Below are 22,503 nucleotides of genomic sequence, written 5' to 3' on the forward strand. Positions count from 1 at the left end.
GTCTTCGCTTAGATCAAAGAAAGTGTTGTAATCTTGGTCTAGATTATAGTGGATAAACTCACGCAAATGGGAACTAGACGTAACCGATATTGTTAGGGGTGAACCAGGATAAGTTATGTGTTTTGATTCCCTTACTTTATTATTTGTGCACATACCTTTCATACAAATCACTTGTCAAATTATATTTGTGTTTTTTGCTAAGCATGTTCTAAGAACATTCTAATAGTTTGTTATTGAAGTTTTTTAAATCTTAGCATAACTTAACTTGCAGTTAAATTTTAAAAAGGGTTAGAATTCAAACACCAACTTCTCGTGACAAACCTTGTTACTTCAACGGGCCTATAGCAAGTCTAGGATTTTGTACTTTTGACGATTAAATATTGCTCTTTGGGCATTGCTTCTAGGCCCTTTAAAAGCCCAAACAAACCTTTGATTTTGGACCCAGTTTGATTCGGATTGTACAATTCAAATTTCGTTGTATTTCGGAAGATAGGATTCGAAGTGACCTTATATACATAAAACACAGTTCGGTTATGTTTTGCAAAGGGTTGATCAAAGGAAAACTAATTTCTTCATTCCAAATTTTCATACCAATTTCATTCATCAACTTCAATCATTCTTTCTCTATTCAACTTCAACATAACAAGTGTTTTTTCCGCATCTAATTTTTAATTTGCAAAATTATAGTGTATGTTTTGGAAATTGGTAGTTCTACGGTTTAATTTCCACAACGAGGGTTATTTGGTTATCTATGAAGAAATATTATGTTTTAAATTGTCTATGTTTTAATTTGAGATTGATTTAAGTTGAATGTTGTATGGCATGTAAAAATCCATGGTGCATTTTCCTAATTTCTCGTTCTGATCACAGGTAACATGATTTTGGAAAAAACGTATCAAAACCCAAGTAGTTTTAAAAGATAGGATCCGAAACAGGTCAATAGAAGCGTTTTGGAAGATGCGTTTCGATTTTGCAGTTAATTTCGAAAGATATCTTCTGAAATTCGGAAAGGAAAAAAAACGAATTTCACTTTGAATCGTTTCGATCGGAAGATACGAACCAACCAAATCCGATTTTGGAACGTATCTTCCAAGATGGCCTAAGTAGTATTTTCTTAAGTTTGAGGAGTCTAGAAGAAATTGAGGGGGCCTAAAGAGCAGTTTTCTTGTCTTTTTGCACACTCTAACTTTTGTTAACAATTCCATGACCTTTGGAACACCCAGACTTGATTTTCACAGATTTTCAAGTGTACAATATGATTGTGCTTGGGAAGTATCTGTGTGTGTGACGAAAGGGTCTGATTGTTTCAACTTTAAAAAAATAGATTTTTTCTTTGTATTTTTGAAAATAGATTTTCTAAAATCGTTTTTCAAAATATTACAAGTTTTTTTACATTCGTTTTTTCTAAATTGAAACACTAATTTTGACATCATATAACATAAACACATATTATTGAAGATCAAAACATAGTCAAAATCATAGTATTTTCAAAAAGTTGTATTTCAAAAATGATTTTTATGAAAATCTATTTGAAATAGCTTCAAAATTAAATGATTTTTCAAAATTTTGATATCTAAAAAACTTTTCAATAAAATGATCAAATACCTAAAATAACATTTTAATAATAACTATTCAAACCAAATTTTCATTTAATTATGTAACACCGTAAGAATCTATTTTAAAAAAATATATAACAAACTGGCCCTAAATCACTGATATATAAAGAATACATTAATTCTTTTTCTTCTGTTGTGAACTCAACCTAAATAATCGGTTATAGTGAAAAGTGAAAACCTCAATAATTGTCATAAAAACCTCAATCCTAAATAAAAACCTAAATAATCGATTATAGTGAAGGCAGCTAATTTTTATGAGCAAATGTAAAACAATAAAACCACATTCCAGTAAATGTTATTGTTATGGTTTCAACATTGGTAATGCAATTAATCTCATAAGCTACATGAATTTGAAATATTGTTATATTTTTTAAGTAAAACAATAAAATAAACTAACAATCACTTCAACCAACTTTTTGATCATGCAACATGCACTTGAATTCATGTTTTATCTTCTATCTACCTTCTTGAATGCTACTCTCAATCTGTATGCTTGAAGAAGCTGTACTAGATAGGTCTTTACGTGAAAAAAAGGTTGGTTGTTTAGGTGTTACGAGGGCTGTAGTTTCATTGTCAAGCATAGTCACCACATTTGACATGTGTGGACGATCATCTGGTTCATCTTGCACACATAGGAGTCCAATTTGTGCACACCTAATAAATTGGTTAGCATTGTATGAATCGCATAGAGATGAGTCCATTAAATCTTGCAATTTGTCCTCTCTCCATAGTCTCCAAGCCTAGTAATAAGTCATAAATATCTTAGTAATTAAAAAACATTAATATTAGTAAATAAAAAATGAATGTAAAGGATGGAGCATACATAACCCAAAAGGCTTGAAATTTCTTTAGACCGGAAGAATCCGGTGTTTCTTTTTCCACTGATGATTTCAAGCAAGACAACGCCAAAACTGAAAACATCTGACTTTGTTGAGAAATATCCATCCAATGCATATTCAGGAGACATGTACCCGCTATATCAACAAAAAAAAAATCACTTACATGCTAGTAGAAACGACTAGATATCTCAATATAGAAGGTTGAGAGATTCATCATAATAGTGTTATAGCATCCGAATACATGGGAAAATAGGAATAAAAGGATTAGGAATTAAACTTACTATGTACCGACAATCCTCTCTGTGCTTGCCTCTACTTCTTTACCTCCAACTATTCTTGCTAGTCCAAAATCTGAGATTTTTGGTTGCATCTCCTCGTCTAGAAGAATGTTGCTAGTTTTCAAATCTCGGTGAATAACTCTAAGTCTTGAATCTTGATGAAGATAGAGCAGTCCACGAGCAATTCCGAGAATTATATCAAACCGCATTTGCCAATCCAAAATTACGCATTTTGTTGGATCTTTGAATATTTTAATTTCCCATTTAAAAAGAGAAACATAATTAATCAATGTGTTTCAAATATGCATGTAAAACATCACAGTCCATAAGTGATAGATAAAATTAGAGACTAACCAAATATCAACAAGTCCAAACTTTTGTTAGGCAAATATTCATAAATTAGAATTTTTTCCTCCCCTTTTATGCAGTAGCCCCGTAATTTAACAAGGTTTCGATGTTGAAGTTTAGCAATCAAAACAACTTCATTCTTGAATTCTTGTAAGCCTTGTGATGAAACATTTGAAAGTCTCTTTACCGCGATTTCTTGACCACCAAGCTTACCCTAAAAAAAATCATAGGTCAATTACTTAATTTTTTTTTTACCCAAAGGTCAAATACTTAATTTAAAATCTAGTTTGAGAGGAAACATAAAGTAGAAGGAAAATGGCTTAATTGGACATTTATGTTTATTTTAGGTTTTAAGTTGGTCCCTTATGTTTTAAAAGTTTCAAGTTGGTCTTTTATGTTTATTTTGAGTTTCAAAGTTGATCTCTTATGTTTTAAGCGTTTCAAATTGGTCCCTCAAGTTTCGAAAATAAATTTGAATGACTAACTAGTTCAAATTTTTTTTCGAAACTTAATTGAGGGACCAACTAGGACTAACTAATTAATTCAAATTTATTTTCGAAACATGAGGGACCAATTTGAAACATTTAAAACATAAGGAACAAATTTGAAACAAAATAAACATAAGAGGACCGACTTAAAATCTAAAATAAGCATAAGAGACTAAATGTGCGCAATTAAGACAAGCAAAATCAATCACCTTGTAAACTGGCCCAAAACCACCTTTTCCAAGTTTATTTGCATCTGAAAATTCATCTGTGGCTATAAGTATGCTCTCAAAATCGAAATAGGGAACCTCTATTCCATCATTGTCATTCTCTTCCAATCCCTCCATGTCTATCAAGTTCTTCACATGTCTTTCACTGTCGTAAAATTGCCCTCTAACATTTCTTTGTATGTTTTCCTTGTCTAAAACTCATTAAATAATTATATAAGCTTAATGTTGTGAATTCTTTAATAATCACACCAATAATCTTGATGTGTGGAGCAAATCGAATAAGCAATCAAAACGTGGAAATAACAATAATAATCACGAACAAAAGATAAGTAATAAAACTGTAAAGAACACGAAGCAATTGTTTACCCAGTTCAGTCAAAACCGACCTACTCTGGGGGAGAGAGCTACTCTCCGTTCCACTATCAATGAAAAGCTTGATTACAACGAGATTCAATACAAAAGAGTTGCAAGAATTAGACTTCAACCCTAATTCTACCTTTTTCCCAAATCTCTTCCCGTGACCAAGAGATTTCAATGATAAGTGATTACAAGATGAAAGAATCAACACCCAAAACCTAGAGATGAACAAAGAGTAACCCTCTTAACCCTAGCCGCCGTTTTGGTGAAAAAAACCCTCAAAACTTGTTGTCAAAAAACAGAAAACGTGACCCTTTAAATACCCTGCAGCAATTTTCGCCCGAGGCACCAATTTTTTCGCCTGAGGCACCAGTTTTTTCGCCTGGGGTGACAAGAAAACAGAGAGCCCCCTTTTCCTGCTTCAAATTTCGCCCGGGGCACGGGTTTTTTCGCCCGGGGCGAAAAAAACAGCAGATTAGTGTTTTTTTTCACGTTTTCAAGGCAATTTGCAACAATCTCCACCTTGCCTTTAAAACGATGGTGATGCCAACTTCCCATCAACCACCGTGCTGCTCTCTCCACTTGTTTACACCACACCTTCTTCGGCCCCCGGAGTCTACCTCTCCGTACTCCCGAAAAATGCTTGCCTCCAATTGCCCTTGGATTTTTAGGGCAATCCACAAGCTACACCGTACCCTCTTCAAACCCCGGATTGTAGCTTTCCGTACTCTTGAAGATATGCTTGCCTCCAACCAACCTTGGAATTTTTAGGTGGTTTCACAAGCAGCAACCTCAAACTCTCCTTGTGTCCAACTACCTCCAGCAGTCTAACAAGTTACCAAGCTTGATCACCATTGCTTCCACACAAGGTCTTCATAGCCATACCACTTTGGTATACCTCCACCTCAACCCGAGATTCCTCCACCAAAGCCTTAAACCGGTATATACACTATGTCTTCCACCTTGTAACTGAGTATTCTTACCATCGCCTCTCCAGGCTGATGTTGAGTATTATTCCACCGCCTCTCCAGGCTGATGTTGAGTATTATTACCACCGCCTCTCCAGGCTGATCAACAAACTATGAGTGTCAACTGGTGACTATGAGTGCTCCCGCACTCTCACAGCCTTCCTCCTCATCAACGGCAACATGAGCTGACGAACTACCGCTGCCCCTTCTCTGAGGACAGTCTTTCTTGAAGTGACCCGAATCCTGACAATAGAAGCATCTGAACCTGCCACCATTATCACCTTTTGGCCTAGACTTTGACCCATATTTCTTCCCCTTTCCTCTACCGTCGTTCTCACTTCTATCCCTCATCACATTTAACCCTTCCGCACTATCATCAACCCTCAAGTCTCTCAACTTTGTCAACTCCTTGGTCCTCAAAGCCGATTGAACTTCATCCAATGTGATAGTACCTTCTTTGCCATAAAGCAACGCATCCTTGAGATTTTCAAGTGACTTGGGTAAAGCACACAACAAATGAAAGGCCTTGTCCTCGTCTTCCAAATTCACGTCAATGTTCGCCAAGTCGTCAATGATCTTGTTGAACTCCGAAAGTTGCTCCACCACAGGCTTGTTCTCCACCATTCGAAAGAAAAACAACCGTTCTTTCAAACACTGCTTATGTGCCAAAGACTTCGTCATATACAACGCATCCAGCTTGGTCCACATAGCCGCCGCAGTTTTTTCTTTAGCTACTTCCCTCAACACATTATCCGCGAGGCACAAGATAATGACACTCAAAGCCTTATCATTCATCTCGCTCTTTTCTGCATTCGAGAGAGTATTTGGCATATTCGATATGCCCAACAATGCTTCAACACACTTTTGTTGTGTTAATATTGCCCGTACCTTCACCTTCCACAAACCAAAGTCATTTTTATCGGTGAACTTCTCAATCTCCCACTTAGAACCCATGATACTTAATTCGTTTGATCGTTTGCCCCACGGTGGGCGCCAATTGTTGTGAATTCTTTAATAATCACACCAATAATCTTGATGTGTGGAGCAAATCGAATAAGCAATCAAAACGTGGAAATAGCAATAATAATCACGAACAAAAGATAAGTAATAAAACTGTAAAGAACACGAAGCAATTGTTTACCCAGTTCAGTCAAAACCGACCTACTCTGGGGGAGAGAGCCACTCTCCGTTCCACTATCAATGAAAAGCTTGATTACAACGAGATTCAATACAAAAGAGTTGCAAGAATTAGACTTCAACCCTAATTCTATCTTTTTCCCAAATCTCTTCCCGTGACCAAGAGATTTCAATGATAAGTGATTACAAGATGAAAGAATCAACACCCAAAACTAGAGATGAACAAAGAGTAACCCTCTTAACTCTAGCCGCCGTTTTGGTGAAAGAAACCCTCAAAACTTGTTGTCAAAAAACAGAAAACGTGACCCTTTAAATACCCTGCAGCAATTTTCGCCCGAGGCACCACTTTTTTCGCCTAGGGCGAAAATTTTCGCCTGAGGCACCAGTTTTTTCGCCTGGGGCGACAAGAAAACAGAGAGCCCCCTTTTCCTGCTTCAAATTTCGCCCGGGGCACGGGTTTTTTCGCCCGGGGCGAAAAAAACAGCAGATTAGTGTTTTTTTTCACGTTTTCAAGGCAATTTGCAACACTTAATCAAAGATTAAACTCACTAGAATTCAAATATATTAAAACAATAGTTAATTAAGAAAGGAAAAGGAAAGAATTTTCACCTTGCTTAAACATATGAGCTATTCTTCGCCTGCATGCATAACCAAAAATAATGATGCATGCTAGAGTAACCACACCAGTAAGAGTTAAACCAAGAATCAAATAGAACGAGCTTTTAGATTTCTCTCTGGGAGAAGATCCTGAAAACGAAGCAAAGTAGGACAACATAACACTTGTTATAATCCTAATTTTAGCAAATTATGGAAATTTAAGTTACATGATTATTACTTACTTACTTTCTATACAACTTAATTGCTTGCCATTCCATTCATAGTTTGCATTGCAGAGACACCTTCTTTTAGTACAAGTAGAATGGTTCCAACCATGGCAACCACCAAAGTTATCACAAAGGGGTTCTTTGGAAGGTGGTTCCCAACTAACTTCCACTTGATCAGAGCAGAAATTGTTACTCATAATGCTATAGGGTGAAGAAATTTTCAGATTTCCTGCTTGGTTTGATCCTTCATCACAATATTGATATAAAGAATTACCGTCATAAGAAATGGTAAACGTTCTTGAACTTGGCAATACACGAATAACTCTGTAACTAACGTTGTTGTTGGTGGCGAAGTTAAGTTGACCCGTTAAGTTGTTGCAACTAAAGTTGAAGTATGCGAGGTCTCCACAGTTGGATCCAGTACTAAGCGGATAAGGGACTATGTTTGTACCGCAAGGCTCACAAGTTCTTGGAGTTGGTTCTGCGAACGTGAATAAAAGGAATCTTCACAATTAAGTAAAAATACCAACAAAAAAAAAAAAAAAAAAAGGTGAAATATGAGCGCTCTCTGAGCCTTGAGTCTGTGTTGGCTCAAGTCAGTCACCATGAGATGATATAACGTACTTATCTAAACTTTTATTTATCTAAACAAAAGAAGAAATTGAAATGTGTCACTAATTGCATACCTATATCTGATTTGTCAACTAAAACAAAGAGTGTACGATGATCATCCCCATCAGTGTACTCTTCTTTAAGAGTAGTTAAATTGTTTGTCCAGATCCAACATGTTGAAGGATTAATAAGAGTACGCTGAGTAAGGGGTACTGGAGCATATGAGTAAGCCTGGCACAGTGGACACTTCTCAAGACATATAGATGTGCAATTTTCTTCAAGGTCTACCATGAGCTTTAAATCCGGCCTTCGTGTTTTAATCATGGTCAATTTCAAGAATGTCCGCGTGTCATTTCTAGCACAGGATGCTGACGTTCTCCTTGTACAACCTACGTTGTTTTGTAGAGAAGAATCTCCTTTTCCTGCATGGTCAAATCCAGGTAAACATTTGCATTTCTTATTATCATCATCATCATTACAGCTAGCAAATTCTCCGCAAAAATTATATTTTGAACAATTGGTTTTTGGCTGATTCCACCTCCCTGACAAATCACCTTCCAAATCCAACAACCGTATCACACCAGTAGAATCAAGGAACAACCTTGTATCGATCGGTATATGTGTACTGAAGTTGGTCAACAAGTTATAAACCTCCAAGTTGATGTCATCAAATTGATTATTATTTGTTTCGCCGCTCTCCCAATAAATTTGATTTCCGTTATAGATAATATAACGGCTGTCCCCTTTTCTTTCCATCTCAAAACTGAAATTCCCAATTCCAGGGTCATCAGCACTTTTCCAACTGGTCAATTTCAATTTACTATCCATCTTCATACCTGGTAGGAATGTGTCACATGGATTTTCGAAGCTTTGCCAGAGTTTCAAATTCCTATCATCTAGTAACACAAGGTTACCAGAATCCATGAGTTTCAATGTCCTATTTCTAGGTGAAGAATTAGAAGAGATACTGGATGACCAGTATGTTATATTTTTACCAGATGTGTCTACAACAACAAGATTTCTATCTTCTGCTATTTGGAAAACTCCAGATGAATTTAAAGCTATAGGTTTGTCTCTGTTTGCAACCCACACAACTGTTTGTTTTTGAGATTGTTCTGACCTGTCAGTGTGATTTATATGATACCATATTCCTAAGTATCTCTGTGTACCTCCAGTCATGCTTGGAGTAAAAAAGCCTAGATCAAATATTTTTCCAGCTGAAACAAGAATGGCATCATTTTCATTGTCTATTATCTGCTGGCCTGTCTTCAAAGTATCTCCTGCTAAACACAGGTGGGAAGAGCATATTAGTAGTACCCAAGAAGTATACAGGTTGAAGAAGAGATAAACAGTTCCCATGTTACTGGACATGAAACTCACTCTATCAGATTAGATTAAACTATAGTTTCTTTCTAGCCATGCATTCATAGACTTAGGGACTCTATCAGATTAGATTAAACTATAGTTCATATGTTTTTTTCTTCTTATAAATGTGAACGGAGGAACTTATTATTTAAAGCAAATGCTAAAGAGTGCCCAAAATATTTGTTAAAGATTTAAATTTAGAAAGTTTTTCCTAAAAATGGCGTGGTTAACACAACAAAAATCTATATTCTTGTGCTGTGATTGTGCTTATTTTTCCTCTTCAACTTTATTATTTAGTAATTGATTGTATAATTAATCATTACGTCAAGTGAGTTTGAAATTTCTTTGAACTAATTAAATTAAACTTATAAAAAGTAAATTATTAAATTAAAATGCAAATACTTTATACTGCTTAATTTTGCTGTGAAGTAAAAGTCAATTAGGACGAAGTCTTTGTTTGTCAATATCCACTACTTTTCTTATCGTTAAACTCCATATCCACCAATAATGTGCCAAAGAAAAACTCAATGTCCACCACTACTTTTCTTCAGTCTATTCGGTCTGCTTAGCTTCTTTGGATGGATATAGCATACTAGTCTATAGGCGGCTCTTAGGTTCACTAATGTACAAAAGGGGACTTAACATCGGTTCTCTAATAGGAACCGGTAATATAAGACATTTGGAACCGATTTTAAAATTGGCATACAAATCCATTTGAAAAAAAGGTTTTAAACCGGTGTAAAAACTCATGTTAAATATTGACATTCATCAACTATTTTAGACAGGAATTTGCGTAAAATATCAACATTTAATCGAGAAATCTAATAGAAGGTGCGTTTTGTCAGACTTGAAATAAATTATATTTATTTGTCAATTAGAAAATTTCAGAGGGCTAAATGGAAGACCAGGGCCAGTTTTGAGATTTTGGAGGCCCCGGACGAATAATAAAAATAGATCCTAATAAAAAATATAGTAATTTTTCTTACAAAGAAAATCATTTATTTAAATTATAAATAGTATCAACAACATAAAAAATAATCATTTATTGGTGTAACTAACAAAAAGAAAAAAAAAATATCATTCTACGAAATTGAACCGATAAAATTAATTATACAATGGGAAACAAATTAAACTAAAATTAACTATATTTATTATGAATTCATTTCTTAAAATACAATTAAAAATTTGTCACAAGTGAGATTTGAAGTCACGCACCCTGAACACTAACCATCTGGATAGAGCTCACACGCCAACAGACCAGCTAACATATCTTGAAACTTGTTCTCTGAAATAATACTTAACTAATGTTTCAAATTATGGCTTGAAAAAAAAAAATTGAGGCCCCAATTTTTTGGAGGTCCTGGGCTGAGGGCCTGGTTGTCCTGGCCCTAGAAAGACCCCTACAATCATTAAGAGGGGTAAATGAGAGTCATCAAGAGGTGTGGCTTCCTTTGAATATGTGGTGTTATCATAATTTTTCTAGTTAAACTTTGGCTTTATGACATGACATGTGGTGCCTCCTCAATTTTGTTTGTTACATGACTATGGCATGTGTAGTGTTGGAGGAATAATTTTATTTTTGAGGAGCAACTTTGGCGTATGAGGAGGTGCGGAACACTTTTGTATTGCACGGTGAATGTGTGATTTACTGTCCAAGTCTAGGAATAAATTTACATACATCACGTCTTTTGGCCTATTGGAGCCATTCTTTGCAAAGTACTCTCAAAACAAATGTGGATGGTAGTTTTCTAGAAAACTCTTTGTGTTTGCGTGTTTGTGGAGTTGTTCGCAATCACGAAGGAGATTAAGTGGCTGACTTTTCTCACTATGAAGTTGGAGGTGATGTGTAGTTGGCTGAGTTGCGTGCAGATTGGACATGAATTTTGTCGCAACAAAGGTCATCATAACATTGTTTGTGAGAGTGATTACTTGGAAGTTGTTGAACTGTTCAATGTTGGACGAGATAATATCTTGCACGTCTATGCTATGGACATCCTTCACATTGTAGATGGTATGCATGAGACCGATAGAATAGTGCATGTTCTTAGGGAACAAAATATATACACGGATTTTATGGCAAAATAGGGATCACATTCAAAGTGTTCTACCCACTGGATTTGCCCCTCATCTTTAATACTTTGATTCTTGGCTTAATTAGTAAAATTGTCCATTAAAGATATTTTTGGTTTCAGATTGGTCCCTTAAAGAAAAAAGGTCCGAATAGGTCACTTAAAGAAAAAAAGATCTGAATAGGTCCCTTAAAGACATACAAGTTAATCAGTTTAGACCTATTCAGACCTTTTTTTCTTTAAGGACCTATCTGAAACCAAAAATGTCTTTAAGGGACCATTTCACTAATTATACCTTGATTCTTTTATGCAATTTTTCGCGTCTTTGTCTTTGTCTTTTCTTGTATCCATGATGGTGAAGATACCTTTTAGTTTGTATCATAAACATATAATCACCTTTCTCTTATGTGTATGTTCTTTCATTCATGTGAAAAGTAAACCACATTCTTTTCTTTACTTTTATGGTTACATTCAATTTTAGTAACCACCATACAAAAGGGAGAGGAGAAAGATACTACTTTTTATTTTAAGGTAAATTCTAATATGGAGTGATTCATGGTGGATCAGTCATGAATAACATTATAACGAATACGAATTTTACAAAATTCACCGTTGGATTGAAAGTTTACATCATATAGATCATCCATAGAAAAATTTTGAAAAATTGAAAATCATTTGATATGTTATTGAGACACATCAAGATTAACGGTTTATTAAATAACGTAAATCTTGATGGGTCTCAATAACATATCAAATGATTTTCAAAAAATTTTAAAAAATTTATGGATGATCTATATGATATAAACTTTCAATCCAACAGTGAATTTCGTAAAATTCATATTCGGTAAATCATTTGTCCACGGTGGACCACTTGTGAAGGTGGTCCACCATATTAGCCATCATTAGACCATCTTTTATTTTAAGTTAATTTAGTAATTATATGCACACCACACTTATAAATTATTAAAATAAGATTGAAAGTTAGCTTATGCTTATTCCATCTTCTTTTTATATGTTACAGTACTTTGTAACACCACCAAATAGTGAAAATAAGTAATTATTGGTTAAGAAAATAATTATTAAGTAGGGTCAGCAGCCTGCAGTTGAGACAATGTAAATCCGTAATGTCTTGATTTCTTTTTTCAGATAGTACAAAATGCTTTTATTTTTTATGTGGAATTATTGTGGAATAAATTGTAGCTAGCTGTTTTTCTCAATGCTTGAATGTTGAATCAGATCGTCACTAAATTGGAATATATTGAAAAAAAACAAGTAGCCGACAATTGTTAAACTAAAAAGGTAGGTAGTAGTACTAGTAGTATGTGAGACCAGAAAAACAGTTTCATTTGACCTGAGCTACAGTCTCAGTTTTCATGTCCAATAATAACATGAGAACTGTTTTTCTCTTCTTCAACCTGTATGTTTATTGGTTGCTAATATGTTCTTCATTGATGTGTTTAGCAGGAGATACTTTGAAAGCAGGCCAGAAGATAATAGCCAATGAAAATGAAACCATTCTTGTTTCAGCTGAAAAAATATTTGAACTAGGCTTCTTCACTCCAAACATCATCACAAGTGATTCACAAAGATACTTAGGTATATGGTATCACATACAAGAAGTATCAGAACAACCTCAGAAAAAAACAGTTGTATGGGTTGCAAACAGAGACAACCCTGTAGCTGTTAATTCAACTGGTGTTTTCCAAATAGCAGAAGATGGAAATCTTATTGTTGTAGACACATCTGGTAATAATATAACATACTGGTCATCCAATTCCAATGTAAAACACTCTTCTATTTCTTCGCCGAAAAACAGGACGGTGAAGCTTATGGATTCTGGTAACCTTGTGTTACTAGAAGATGATGAACAGAAGGAAGTAAAACTCTGGCAGAGTTTTGATAATCCATCTGATACATTCCTACCAGGAATGAAGATGGATAGGAATTTGAATCTAACAAGTTGGAAAAGTGCTGATGATCCAGGAAGTGGAAATTTCAGTTTTAAGATGGAACAAATTAGTGGGCTTGATCGTTTTAAGATCTTAAACTTCGATGAAATCTATTGGGAGAGCGAAGAGTACGGATCTTTGACTTATGATTCGAAGATTGATCAATCTGATGATATCAGCTTAGAGGTTTACAATCTGTTGACCAACTTCACTTTACCTATACTGAGAAAACTAATTTATATGAACACTTACGACAATACAAGGTTGTTTCTTGATTCTCAAGGAGTGATTCAGTGGGGGAACAATTTGTTGGTAGGTGGAAATTTATTGGTTAGGTGGAAACAGCCAAAAACCAAATGTTTCAGATATGATTTTTGCGGAAACTTTGCTAGCTGTAACGACGATGATTTTGAGCCATGCAAATGTTTACCTGGATTCTATGATGATTACTCAGTAGATGGAGATTCTTCTCTACGAGACAAGCTACGTTGTGCGCGGAGAAAATTAGCATCATGTACCAGAAATGATACGGTGTTTCTAAACTTGACACTGATTAAAACAGGAAGACCTGATGAAAAATTCAATGTGGAATATGTAGAAGATTGCAAATCTATATGCCTCGGGAGATGTCCACAGTGCCAAGCTTACTCATATGCTCCACCCTCGACTGATCGCCAGCGTATTGGTCTTGTTCCTTCAAACTGCTGGATCTGGACACACAATTTAACTACTCTTAAAGAAAACTACACCGATGGGGATGATGATCGTAGACTCTTTGTCTTAGTTGACAAATCAGATAAAGGTATGCAAATGACTATAGTTATTAAAATTAGTGACACATTTCGATTTCTTCTTTTTTTAAGATAAATAAAAGTGTAGGTGCGTGCGTTAAGGCTCAGATCGATAGACATTAACTAGGGCTAACGCTGGCTCAAGGCTCAAAGAGCTCTCACATTTTAACTTTTTTTTTGTTGATATTTTTACTTAATTGTGAAGATTCCTTTTATTCACATTCGCAGAACCAACGCCAAGAACTTGTGAGCCTTGTGGTACAAACAATGTCCCTTATCCGCTTAGTACCGGATCCAATTGTGGAGACCTCAAATACTTAAACTTTAAATGCAACACTTCGACAGGTCAGCTTAACTTCATCACAAAGAACGAAGTTAGTTACAGAGTTATCCGTGTAAAACCTATTTCAAGAAAATTTACCATTCATAATGAGGATGATTCTTTTTATCGAAGTTGTGGTGATGGATCTGACCGCACAGGAAATCTGAAGGTTTCTTCCCCGTTTCACAGTGACAATTCGTGCTTGGAACAAGTGGAAGTTAGTTGGGAGCCACCTTCCGAAGAACCTGTTTGTGATAACTCTTTTGATTGTCACGGTTGGAAAAATTCTACTTGCAGTAAAGGAAATAAGTGTCTTTGCAATGCAAACTATCATTGGAGTGGCAAGATTTTAAGTTGTACCGACAGTAAGTGTTAATAATTATGTAATTTAAGCATGTTAGGAATTTTCATAGTTTGCTAAATTTGGATTATAACTTAAGCTGAATGTGAAATAACTGTTAATTTGTTCTCTATAGGTTTTTTAGAACCTACATCGTCTCCTAATGCTACAAATGAGTCAACAAAAGGAAACTCCAAAAGCTCACTCCCTTTGATTCTTGGCTTAACTCTTACTGCAGTGATTATTCTAGCTTGCATAATTATTTTTGCTTATGTATGCAGACGGAGAATAGTTCATATCGTTAAAAAAGGTGGAAGTTCTATTCCATTTTTTATAATTTCGTTATAGTTTTGAAGTTTTCGAATCACTGAGTACATTCTAATATTTCCCTTTTATGAGTACTTTAGAGAAAGAAAGCATACAGAGAAATATTAGAGGGGGCTTTTATGACAGTGAAAGACACGTGAAGGACTTGATAGACATGGAGGGATTGGAAGAGAATGACAATGAAGGAATTGAGGTTCCTTATTTCGATTTCGAGAGCATAGTAATGGCTACAGATGACTTTTCAGATGCAAATAAGCTTGGAAGAGGTGGTTATGGGCCAGTGTACAAGGTGATTTATTTTCCTCTAATGTTTATATCTCATGTCAATATATCTTAGTTTTTATGTTAAGAAATGGTATGTGGAGATTTTTGTTTTAGGGTAAACTTCAAGGTGGTCAAGAAATTGCGGTAAAGAGGCTTTCAAGTGTTTCTTCACAAGGATTACAAGAATTCAAGAATGAGGTTGTTTTAATTGCAAAACTTCAACATCGAAATCTTGTTAAATTACGGGGATATTGCGTTAAAGGAGAAGAAAAAATTCTACTGTATGAATACATGCCTAACAAGAGCCTGGACTTATTGATCTTTGGTTAGTTTCTGAATATCTTTTTATTAGATGTAGTCTCTTACGAGTTTGGTTTATATCAGTTAATGATTTTCTTATTTTAAATGGGAAACTAAAATATTCAAAGATCCTACAAAAAGCATAATTTTGGATTGGCAAATGCGGTTTGATATAATTCTTGGAATTGCTCGTGGAATGCTCTATCTTCATCAAGACTCGAGATTGAGAGTTATTCATCGAGATTTAAAAACTAGCAACATTCTCCTAGATGAGGAGATGCAACCAAAGATATCAGATTTTGGTTTGGCAAGAATATTTGGAGGAAAAGAAACCGAGGCAAACACAGAGAGGGTTGTTGGTACATAGTAAGTTCGTTTCTTTGTCATTTTTCTCCTATTTTAGCTTTCTCATTTATATAGATCAAAGTTCTTATTTTATTTTCTTACAATGTTGCTTCTACTCCTTACTATTTGCATATGTGTGGTTTGTGTTTGTTGACAGTGGATACATGTCTCCCGAGTATGCATTGGATGGACAATTCTCTACAAAATCAGATGTTTTCAGTTTTGGTGTTGTCTTGCTCGAGATCATAAGTGGAAAAAAGAACACAGGATTCTTTCAAACAAAAGAAATTTCAAGTCTTTTGGGTTATGTATGTTCCATCCTTAGCATTCAATTCTCATTTTAACTATCAAACTTTTTATTAAGATGTTTATGTCTTAATACCAGGCTTGGACACTATGGCAAGAGGAAAAGTTGCAAGATTTATTAGACCAATCTATCTGTGATACTTACAATGCTAACCAATTTATTCGGTGTTCACAAATCGGACTCTTATGCGTACAAGATGAACCAGGAGATCGACCAAACATGTCAAATATTGTAACAATGCTAGACAATGAAACTACAACGCTCCCAACCCCTAAACAACCAACCTTTTTTATGCGAAAAAACCTATCTAACACGGGTTCTTCAAGTCTGCAGCATGAAAGTAGCATTCAAGAAGGCCGATAGGAGATAAAATGTGGCTCCAATCGGACACTTCAGCATCAAAATCTTGTTGAAGCAAACAATAGTTAATTTTATTGCATTACTTTTAAATTGTACCAAAAGTTCAAATTCATGTTATTTTTTAGCAAAATTGTATTGCTAATGTAACGAGCATAACAATAACAATAGGATCACTAATGTGCAGTAAGAGTGTTACACTAATTGGTTGCCCATGTCATAATGTCCTTAGGAACATGGAACCTCCTAATATGGCATTTTGCCATGGTATGCCCCTATTGAAACAATAATGACAGATTATGTGTGGAAGGTGTAAATTGTGGTCATTTTGTATGGCCTCTTAAAAGGCATGTTAAGCTTTTTAGAATCTACAAACAAATTTCACATCTTGTTTGGAAGATTGTTCTAGTTTAGTCCAAGAGTTTGTATCTCTTTTTATTAAATACAACAATGTTCACATCTAGCATAATCCATCAAAGAAGGAGGGGTTTGAGCTCCAACACAAACCTTAGGTGATTTTCAATCTGAAGTGTGATCCTGTACCTTTAAAGTATGGTAAAAAATAATTGGTCTATCATTAGGGGTGGGCAATGTTTGGTTTAAAACCAAAACTGCATAAAAACCGAACCGAACTGTTGTTCCAGTTCGGAAAAACCAAACCGAACCGTAATTGTAAAAGATGAATTGAACTGAATGGTTCGGTTAACCAGTTAACTGGTTCTGTATTAAAAAAACTGAACTCATTCAACATCCAAATCTGCATTAAAAAATCTGCTTTAACTGGTTCTGGTGGAAGCAAAAGAAGTAATCAAATCAACAACAAAGCATCGATATAGCTTACGAAGAACCACACGAGAAAACGCAAAAATTAAATGAAGTAACAATAAGTGATTATTTTGTTACTGCAAAACACTGTTTCACCTAGATTGATGAAAACCTGCAAAACACTGTTGCAATAACAAGTATTAAAATTCTCACTGTTGCAATATCAATGATAGACTACCATATATATATTCAATATGGGGGCTGCTAACTTAGACCCAGTTGGGTCTAAGTTAGCAAGGTGCACCTTTTCAGTTGGACAAAAATACCCATTCTTTTTAATTAATTAACCAAATTACCATCATTGGACGCGGATCCAGTGTCGCGCGCGTACCGCAGGACCATGGTTACAAACCGTTGATTTCCATCAGACAGCCAAGATCTGATCTCATCAAGACTGTCTGATCAATCAGACAGCCCAGATCATCCGAATCCATCAGATTCCAGCGCGTGCACCACACTGGATTACACCCTAGAGAAAGAAGAATCTACTTTTTAAAAGCAGGACACGTGTCGCTGTCTGATCGGCTGGGCGTGATTTTTTTCCATTTAATACTTTGAACTCAATTATTTCGTTGTAAATTAATTTTATTTTTTATTTTTTTATACCAAAATTCATAATTTTTTTTCTCTACAAATAGAGACTTGGTTCGTTTGATTTGGACACAGAAAAAAAAACCCAACTTTTTCACTACCTTAATCTCATTTTTCACTACCTTACATCAACTCACTCAAACCATTCTACCAGCAAAATGGTTTCAGATTACAACTCTCTGAAACCATTGTACCAGATAAATGGTTTCAGAAGCAAACACAATTAATAAATTACTCACTGAAACCATTCTACCAGTAAAATGGTTTCAGAATACAACTATGTGCAACCATTCTACAAGCTAAATGGTTTCAGAAGCAAATAACTAATAATCAACTTACTGAAACCATTCTACCAGCAAAATGGTTTCAGATTACAACTCTCTGAAACCATTGTACCAGATAAATGGTTTCAGAAGCAAACACAATTAATAAATTACTCATTGAAACCATTCTACCAGTAAAATGGTTTCAGAATACAACTATGTGCAACCATTCTACCAGTAAAATGGTTTCAGAAGCAAACACTAGTTTTTAATTACCGTTTTATCTCATTTAATTAACTAAAAATAGTTTCAGGTCTCCAAAAATTTCATAAAATATACCAAAAGTTCCAGAATATTATCTACTATTTTCCTGGTATAATGGTTTCAGTGAGTTGGTTGAGTGGTGCGTGTTGAATTACAACACACAAGTAACGTATTTAGTAGACAAAAAATAAGATTAAGGTAGTGAAAAATTGCATTTTTTTTCGGTGTCCAAATCAAACGAACCAAGTCTCTATTTGTAGAAAAAAAATTATGAATTTTGGTATAAAAAATAAAAATAAAAAATTAATTTACAACGAAATAATTGAGTTCAAAGTATTAAATGAACAAAAATCATGTTCAGCCAACCATTGTGTGACACGTGTCCTACTTTTAAAAAGCAAATTTTTCTCTCTCCAGGGTGTAATCCAGTGTGGCGCACGTGCTGGAATCTGATGGATCAGGATGATCTGGGCTGTCGGATTGATCAGACAGTCTTGATGAGATCAGATCTTGGCTGTCTGATGGAAATCAACGGTCTGTAACCATGGTCCTTCGGTACGCGCGCGACACTGGATCCGCGTCCATTGATGGGTATTTTGGTTAATTAATTAAAAAGAATGGGTATTTTGGTCCAATTGAAAAGGTGCACCTTGCTAACTTAGACCTAACTAGGGTCTAAGTTAGAAAACCCCTATATATATATATATATATATATATATATATATATATATATATATATATATATTTAATGGTACGTGGTTCATGTTAATGCCACCTTTAGCGTTATTTTTATTTTTATTTTTTTATTTTTTTATTTTTTTACGGTTATTTGAACAACTAAAATTTAACAACTGTATTCGACAATATATAAAAATACACCATGTATAAATATCTGTTACCAACATAACATTTCCCAATAAAAGGTTTTATGATATATGATGGAAATGAAAGGTTTTTGGATCGGTGAATATGATGTAGGAGGATTTTTTTAGTAATTTATTATTTTAATTAGATTTAGTTTTATTATATTTTACGTAAATTTTTTATTTTTATATTTCACCTAGATTAGTTATTTTTATATTTTAGGTAGATATGTTATTTTTATTTAGCTAAGGTTTGTTATTTTTAATTTTACAATCTTTTAGGAGATTTGTTATTTGACTTTTTCACTCCTATTTAAGGTAAACTATTGTAGTTTTGAAGACAACATTTTTTATTCAATAAAATTATAGAGAATTTTTTCAAATTTGGTAGATTCCAAATTATTCTTTCTGGTGAATTCCGAAAATCTGGTGGACTCCAGAGCTTTATTTAACAGCATTAGCGCTTACTATTCCTTTCGCTTCCATTGTGGTCTTAAAGGCAACATTTTTTATTCAATAAAATTATAGAGAATTTTCTCAAATTTGGTGGATTTCAAATTATTCTTTCTGGTGAATTCCGAAAATCTGGTGGACTCCAGAACTTTATCTAACGGCATTAGCGCTTACTATTCCTTCCGCTTCCGTATTGCGTACCGTGTCAGTACAATGTGTTTGTACCATTGATGCATACAATAATACACATTGTTGAAATCATGTATGTATCACTTATAAAAAATAACCCACTAAATAATAAAAAAACAATCAAAAGTAACCCATATAAAGTCTTTGCTCGAGACATGAGCTAAGCTGAGTTTATTAGTAGTACTATTAATCTCGTGAACATTGCACTATATATCTGGCCAATTAGGATTTGGAATCTACTTTGGTGCTTTGGATAGAACAGATGATCACGCATATTACCAAGAAAAAAAGATTGACAAAAGTATAGAATCATACCATCCAAGATTTTATCCATTAAATTATGAATTGGTCAAAGTGGTAAGAGTTTTGATCCGTAAACATGATTTGGTCCGAGCCAACTCTCATCCATTGTGAGACTTCTTAACACACCCGCTCACGCCCAACATTATTGTGCTTGGTATGTAGATATAAATCGTGGGTGACCCAACGGATCTTGGAGAGGCTCTGATACCATCTTAGAATTGAGAGTTTGATCTAAATCAACCCTACAAAACCAGCTTGTAAACCCGACAGCTCATATTCGATACGAGACTTCTAAACATCTATTGTCATTATTTAATTTATTAAATTAATCAAATATATGACATTTTATTATAACTTAATTCATGATTACATAGTGTAGCTTTAAAAATCCGCCTTTTGTTGAAGATTTCAACGTTCATAAAAACCAAGAGCTAACTAAAGATTAAAGAAGAATGCAATGCAAGTCAATTTGTGTGGGTCATCATCTCATCCATCAATGACAAACAGGTATTGGACACTGACTGGACAACGAATGAACATTGTCTTGGCCGGACGGTAAACTTTTTAAAAGATTACGAAGTATAGTTTGATCGGAATTTCAATGAATTCAGTTAAAAAAAAATAATAAAAATAAAAAAACTTTTTAAATTGATGTTAATTTCAAGTGGTAATCTCGATGAACGGCTGAGATCTCACTGCAGAAAAAATGTCACTAGACGGGATTTTAATGGTAGTTGATCATGCTTATGCAGAAAAAATCGTAAGCGAGAATTTTTTTATACTTTTAATTTCTATATTGATTTTAAAGAGAATGAGACACTACTAGACGTAGACTAGACTACTTGTCATAAAAAAGTTTGTCTACAAACATGCTCAATCATAAGGATGATAGCTACTGTACTTTTTTTCCTAAATTGGCTAGCGGCCAAACTCTTGCTAAACGTTGATAAATAGAAAATTGTATGAATTTGAATGTGCGGTCGCAAGATATCAGCTAAATGTTAGGTTTTAAGTATGAGTAGCTAGTTAGGTTTTATATCGATTACGAATGAATAAAATTTGAATATATAAGAAAAGTGATTCATGTTCTCAATATCTTAATGTTTTTTATGAAAATATGGAGTCATTCTCTCTTGTGGTCCTTGAATATAGGTCGGTCGTAGCTTTTGACATTCCCTTGGATTCCTCAACAAACGGTACCAAAGTCCCTGACCAAGAAAATAAGTACCAAAGTCTGGTTCGGCTGATGGGGAAGCAAAAAAGAATCTTGATATTGGTTCAACTATATCGGGAGAGATTGTTGAAATTTCAATTGTTTGTGGTACGTTAAATCAGACATTGACCATGAATGGATAAAATGTGGGATATATAAGAGAAGTTACCCATATATACCTAACACCTTAAGATTATGGGTAGAGATGTGGCGTCTCCCTCTATTGTGAACCTGAAATATTAGACAATTGTTGCTCCCAACATTCCTTCAGACTCTCCAACAAGTGGTATTAGAATCTGGTTCCGCTTGGTAGGTGGGCAGGAGTGGATCCAATTATTGGATCATTTATAGGATGTGAAAACTCATACTTGAGGGGAAATTGTTGAGTTTCAAGTGTGAATGGTTAAGTAATATATCGACTAAAAGAACTATCATATTCCACTATAAAGAAGATACTTCACTTGATGTTAAACTACTGCAAGAATTTTGAAAGTCGAAAAAAAACTTACGGTGCAACTTTCATGTCGGCAAAAAACTCTTAAGCAACTGACATAATCTCACAACACACCTTGTATCAATGTTAATCAATGCACATGTGCTAACCTGCTAACAATAATTGATCCCTTACCACTTGTTGTGTCCGGAGGAGTGTAAAGAGCAACAACGAGTTAATGATTCAAGACCATAAGATAGAAAGACGTCGCATCTCAACTCAAACCCGTACTTAAAACCAACAAATTAGAATGCATATTTCTCGTCTTATCTTATTGTTGCATGACACACGACATGCAATACCCAACAAAATGAGTCAAGTTTTTCAACATTAGCTCTGAATATCTGGTTTTTAGATCCATAGATACAAAAAAACAGAGACATATTGCTCCTTGATTTAATTGAAAGGATACACTTTAAATGTCAATTTTTAGAGGACGTGGAAAAAAGATTAAAATATGCAAAAGGGAGGACCCATATGAAGAAATATGAAATTGGATAAATCCAATGATTTTGACCTCATTGTCTCCTCTGCCTTTCTTCAATCAACTATTCAATTTTGGCTATTAGTTTCAATCATATAAAAAATCATTATTGTAGTACAGCAGGCTGATTAT

At 34.6% G+C, this 22,503-nt stretch overlaps 2 protein-coding genes across 5 annotated transcripts; one reads left to right on the plus strand and one right to left on the minus strand.

Moving 5' to 3' along the window:
• Positions 1 to 1,881: 1,881 nt before the first annotated feature.
• On the minus strand, positions 1,882 to 9,390 carry LOC123920679 (G-type lectin S-receptor-like serine/threonine-protein kinase At4g03230). Its single transcript, XM_045972971.1, has 8 exons — positions 7,769 to 9,390; positions 7,102 to 7,563; positions 6,868 to 7,005; positions 3,779 to 3,987; positions 3,088 to 3,295; positions 2,737 to 2,974; positions 2,440 to 2,590; positions 1,882 to 2,356 (listed from the first exon to the last, which is right to left on the minus strand). The coding sequence occupies exons 1-8, from the start codon at positions 9,063 to 9,065 to the stop codon at positions 2,072 to 2,074; spliced, it is 2,988 nt and encodes a 995-aa protein (XP_045828927.1). The 5' UTR covers positions 9,066 to 9,390; the 3' UTR covers positions 1,882 to 2,071.
• Positions 9,391 to 12,238: 2,848 nt separating this feature from the next.
• On the plus strand, positions 12,239 to 16,805 carry LOC123882048 (G-type lectin S-receptor-like serine/threonine-protein kinase At4g03230). Of its 4 annotated transcripts, XM_045930837.1 has the most exons (10): positions 12,283 to 12,427; positions 12,593 to 13,879; positions 14,097 to 14,213; positions 14,349 to 14,555; positions 14,667 to 14,840; positions 14,938 to 15,146; positions 15,236 to 15,446; positions 15,550 to 15,787; positions 15,924 to 16,074; positions 16,152 to 16,805. In XM_045930837.1, exons 2-10 carry the CDS (start codon positions 12,958 to 12,960, stop codon positions 16,434 to 16,436), a joined length of 2,514 nt encoding a protein of 837 aa, XP_045786793.1. In that variant the 5' UTR covers positions 12,283 to 12,427; positions 12,593 to 12,957; the 3' UTR covers positions 16,437 to 16,805. The 4 variants fall into 4 exon arrangements, with proteins under 4 accessions (XP_045786792.1, XP_045786790.1, XP_045786793.1 ...); XM_045930836.1 differs by having other exon boundaries at positions 12,239 to 12,427; positions 14,097 to 14,555; XM_045930835.1 differs by having other exon boundaries at positions 12,304 to 13,879.
• The last annotated feature ends 5,698 nt before the right edge of the window (positions 16,806 to 22,503 follow it).

Source organism: Trifolium pratense, linkage group LG4, assembly GCF_020283565.1.
Source record: "Trifolium pratense cultivar HEN17-A07 linkage group LG4, ARS_RC_1.1, whole genome shotgun sequence".
Taxonomy (NCBI): Eukaryota; Viridiplantae; Streptophyta; class Magnoliopsida; order Fabales; family Fabaceae; genus Trifolium; species Trifolium pratense.

Coding starts and splice junctions, on each gene's coding strand:
- LOC123920679 (XM_045972971.1), bottom strand. CDS start 9,065: ATGTCCAGTAACATGGGAACTGTTTATCTCTTCTTCAACCTGTATACT. Junction 3,296..3,778: donor GTTTTGGGCCAGTTTACAAG/GTGATTGATTTT, acceptor GATTTTTTTTAG/GGTAAGCTTGGTGGTCAAGA. Junction 2,357..2,439: donor TTTCAAGCCTTTTGGGTTAT/GTATGCTCCATC, acceptor ACTTATTACTAG/GCTTGGAGACTATGGAGAGA.
- LOC123882048 (XM_045930834.1), top strand. CDS start 12,502: ATGTCCAATAATAACATGAGAACTGTTTTTCTCTTCTTCAACCTGTAT. Junction 14,556..14,666: donor GATTTTAAGTTGTACCGACA/GTAAGTGTTAAT, acceptor TGTTCTCTATAG/GTTTTTTAGAACCTACATCG. Junction 15,447..15,549: donor CCTGGACTTATTGATCTTTG/GTTAGTTTCTGA, acceptor AAATATTCAAAG/ATCCTACAAAAAGCATAATT.